The sequence below is a fragment of the Stereum hirsutum genome (assembly GCF_000264905.1).
Source record: "Stereum hirsutum FP-91666 SS1 unplaced genomic scaffold STEHIscaffold_15, whole genome shotgun sequence".
In the NCBI taxonomy this organism is placed as follows: Eukaryota; Fungi; Basidiomycota; class Agaricomycetes; order Russulales; family Stereaceae; genus Stereum; species Stereum hirsutum.
In genome coordinates, this window is record NW_006763145.1 from 804,002 (window position 1) to 807,163 (window position 3,162).

The 3,162-nt window shown below is 51.1% G+C and overlaps 1 protein-coding gene across 1 annotated transcript; it reads right to left on the reverse strand.

Annotated features, from left to right (window-relative positions):
- Nucleotides 1-1,494: 1,494 nt before the first annotated feature.
- On the reverse strand, nucleotides 1,495-2,802 carry STEHIDRAFT_124548 (kinase-like protein; the record flags this gene model as incomplete). Its single annotated transcript, XM_007308489.1, has 7 exons — nucleotides 2,730-2,802; nucleotides 2,563-2,649; nucleotides 2,220-2,489; nucleotides 2,051-2,146; nucleotides 1,926-1,996; nucleotides 1,817-1,845; nucleotides 1,495-1,734 (listed from the first exon to the last, which is right to left on the reverse strand). Coding segments are annotated over exons 1-7 (622 nt in total), but the record flags the coding sequence as incomplete, so codon positions are not given.
- Nucleotides 2,803-3,162: the final 360 nt, after the last annotated feature.

The window sequence follows — 3,162 nt, forward strand, 5'->3', positions numbered from 1 at the left end:
AATGGATCATATATCGCCTTCTGGTTTTCCCAGTCCTTTCCGTAGTTAACATTCGTCTATCTTACGCTCGGTCTGAGTCAGCGCTCGGCTCCGGTTTTCGCCGATGTTTTCATTCTTCGATGTTCTTCCGGTAAAGCCTTGCCACACACCATCAAACGGATACTACGGACCACAGCAAAACATTACCGTCACCGTAATTGAGCTTTCAGAGGGAGGATTAGTGGCTGGGAATAAGGCGGTGTTGAGCGTGATTCATCTCAGTCTCGTAGGGGTAAGTGTTTGTTCAAATCCCGAGTCGTTCGAGGATGGGAGAAAGAAGTTTTGGTAGTGCGTGTAGAATCCCGCTAACGCGTTTACCTTTTATCTCCCGATAGGCTAGTCCGGAACCCCTTGTTCGAGATCGAGAATGTCACGCTCACAGTAGAATGAAAGGCATCACACATGGGCACGACTGACTGATGGCTACTCCTTCGGACGTTATCGTACTCGTCAAGGGGGCGGCAGCCCCCCGAGCCAAGACCTGATGTTGGGTCCTGCCTAATCCGGTAATTATTTCCTTATATGGTAGGAGTTTGGGGGGGGAGGGGGGGTCTGGTCGAGGTCAAAATTTTTGGAAAATGCTCCAATGAGTGCGAGCATTCCAGAAAAATACTCAGAAAATATTCGAAAATCGGCATATTTCCCCCCTTCCTGACTTAATCCGGAAGGCTTTCGACCCCACAAAAATGCTTAGAATTCCCTTCTCCAGTGAATAAAGCCTATGGGAAGATAAGGTCTTTTTCTTGGGGGCTGCCGCCCCCTTGGTACTCGTACGTCACACTGGACTTTTTCACACTACATACTGTACAAGCCTAGCTGTTGTATCTTGCCGTTTTTTATCTTCTTCTTGCAATGTTCAGTGTTTATGTAGCTGCAAAAATAGACAACCCAGACAAAGTCACCGATGAATCCGACTTCATCGCATAATTTTGGCACCCTGTCACACGCACGAAATCATCATCATTGGTCGTGAATTGTCGTAAACGGCTTTATGTATCGTACACAGCGATATTTGTAGCTAGTAGTATCAACAGACAAGCATACCTCCCTACAACAACTCCATACGTACTGTCCGATCATAGCAAGTAAGTAAATAGCAAAAAGAAAACAAACAACACAGAAGAACAAGCTGGAAACACCAGCATCAGCATCAGCGTCAGCACGGCGCGGCGACTGAGGTGTGAGCTGCGAACGAAAGGAATAAGTTATACCTACAAGAAAGGCTCTATGCCGGCGCTGATGCTCGATGTCCGAAAAGGAGAAAAGAGGCGGGCAAAGATGAAGCCCCTTGAGATGGCAGAAAGGGAAGAAGAAAGATGTCGGTGGAACGTAGAGCTCTCACTTTGAGGGCCAGCCTCGTAGGATCGGAGGGTTGATATAGGTCATTGAGGAGAGAGGTGACGAAGAGAGGTGGGGTGTGAGAGGAAGATAGACAGGGAGAGGTGTAGCGAGGAAGGGTGAGGCGGGTTGTAGAGGAGAGGTGTCGCATGGAGAAGAAGGTGACGCAGTGTGGAAAGATAGAGTGACACTGGAAAGGGGCACGACAATAGGAAGGAAAGAGAAGAGAAGGAGACAAGGCCATGTCACCTGTCTATGGCGATTGAGGGTCTTCGCTCGCACTGCTCGTATTTCGGGTGCTTCGAAGGTAGAAGAGAGCCTCCCGTTTGGATTTGGGCGAGGTCAATTGTACGGGACCTAGGGTTGTCATCCAACCGTCAGCTCACAGAACAAACTCGAAGACGAGCAATGCGAAAACGGAGAGCAGGTTTTGACGTACCGATACGTTCGTGAATCTTCTCCCAATCGCTACCAAAACGATCACGTGGACACCATTAGTTCACAGCACATAATAGAGCCGCAAGATGCGGCTGGAGAAGAAAACATACGTTTCAGCGAAGACGGGGTGGTATGGCAGCTCATCGAGCTGGATACGTTTTTCTGGGTTGGAATGCAAAAGCTAATTCCTTCGTTGAGCACGACGGGTTATAGGTAAAGCGCAAGGAAAACGCACGCAGTATATCAGATCCCTGTACTCGGGGACATCCACGTGCTCTTCGACCAGCTCCTGCGTTGGGCCGACCTGCCAGTCTTCGCCCTCGTCCCAAGGCTATACAACGCACATCACAGAAATCGACTTCGTCAGTCTGACTCAAAAAAGACATGAAAAGAATAAGACGTACCGTTCCACGGAACATCTCGATTATGAGAAGACCCAAAGCATAAAGATCTGCTCTGCGGTCATAGAACGCCTCCTCGCGTTCCGGATCAGCGTCTTGCATCTCCGGCGAACGGTACTGTCTCGTCCCATGGGCCTTCCACATTTTCGGCTCTGTGGACGCGCATCCGAAATCAGCAATGAGCAGACGACCGTTGCGCGCGACGAGGATGTTCTCCGGCTTCAGATCGCGATGGGTGATATGGAGGGCATCGAGGTCGTAGAGACCCATAATCTGGTGAGAACGAATATGGTCAGCAGCGGACATTGGGCAAAGAAAGAGGCAAGGAGCGAGAGGTGATACGTACAATGTCTTCGATCCATTCCCGAATCGTGTCGATGGGTTGTCTTGGTTTGTCGAACAATACTTGCGCCAACGACCCACCGCACAGATCCTGTTATCAAACGACAATCCAACCAAACGCGAAACCATCAGCTAGAGAACACTGAACTACGAAGGTTCATATGGACGCACGGAGACCAAGAACACCTTCTTCCCACCGTCCCACCACCAATGCTTCGTCCTCATCAGGAATCGCGGTTCCGCCCTCTTACGACGCGGCCTCATCAAATTGAACATCCTAAACTCCATATCCAGATTCTGCGCATAGCGCTCGTCCGCCTCCAACGTCGGGACCGAATACACCCTGATCGCGACCCTATCGCCGAGATCGTAAATCCCCAAGACGGCCTTATTCCTGCCCTCGACCCTGACCACGGTGGCCGAGAACGCGCTCGCGAAGCTCCCGGCGCCGATGAGGCCGTGGCAGAGGAAGGTGTAGGTCCCGTCGCCGACGTAGATTTTCTCGCCGGGGGCGACAGGGTCGATAGGCCCGAGGCAGGGAGGAATGACGGGGGAAGAAGAACGGATCTGCGCTTGTTTTGCGGGAGACACCGGGGGAGTGCGT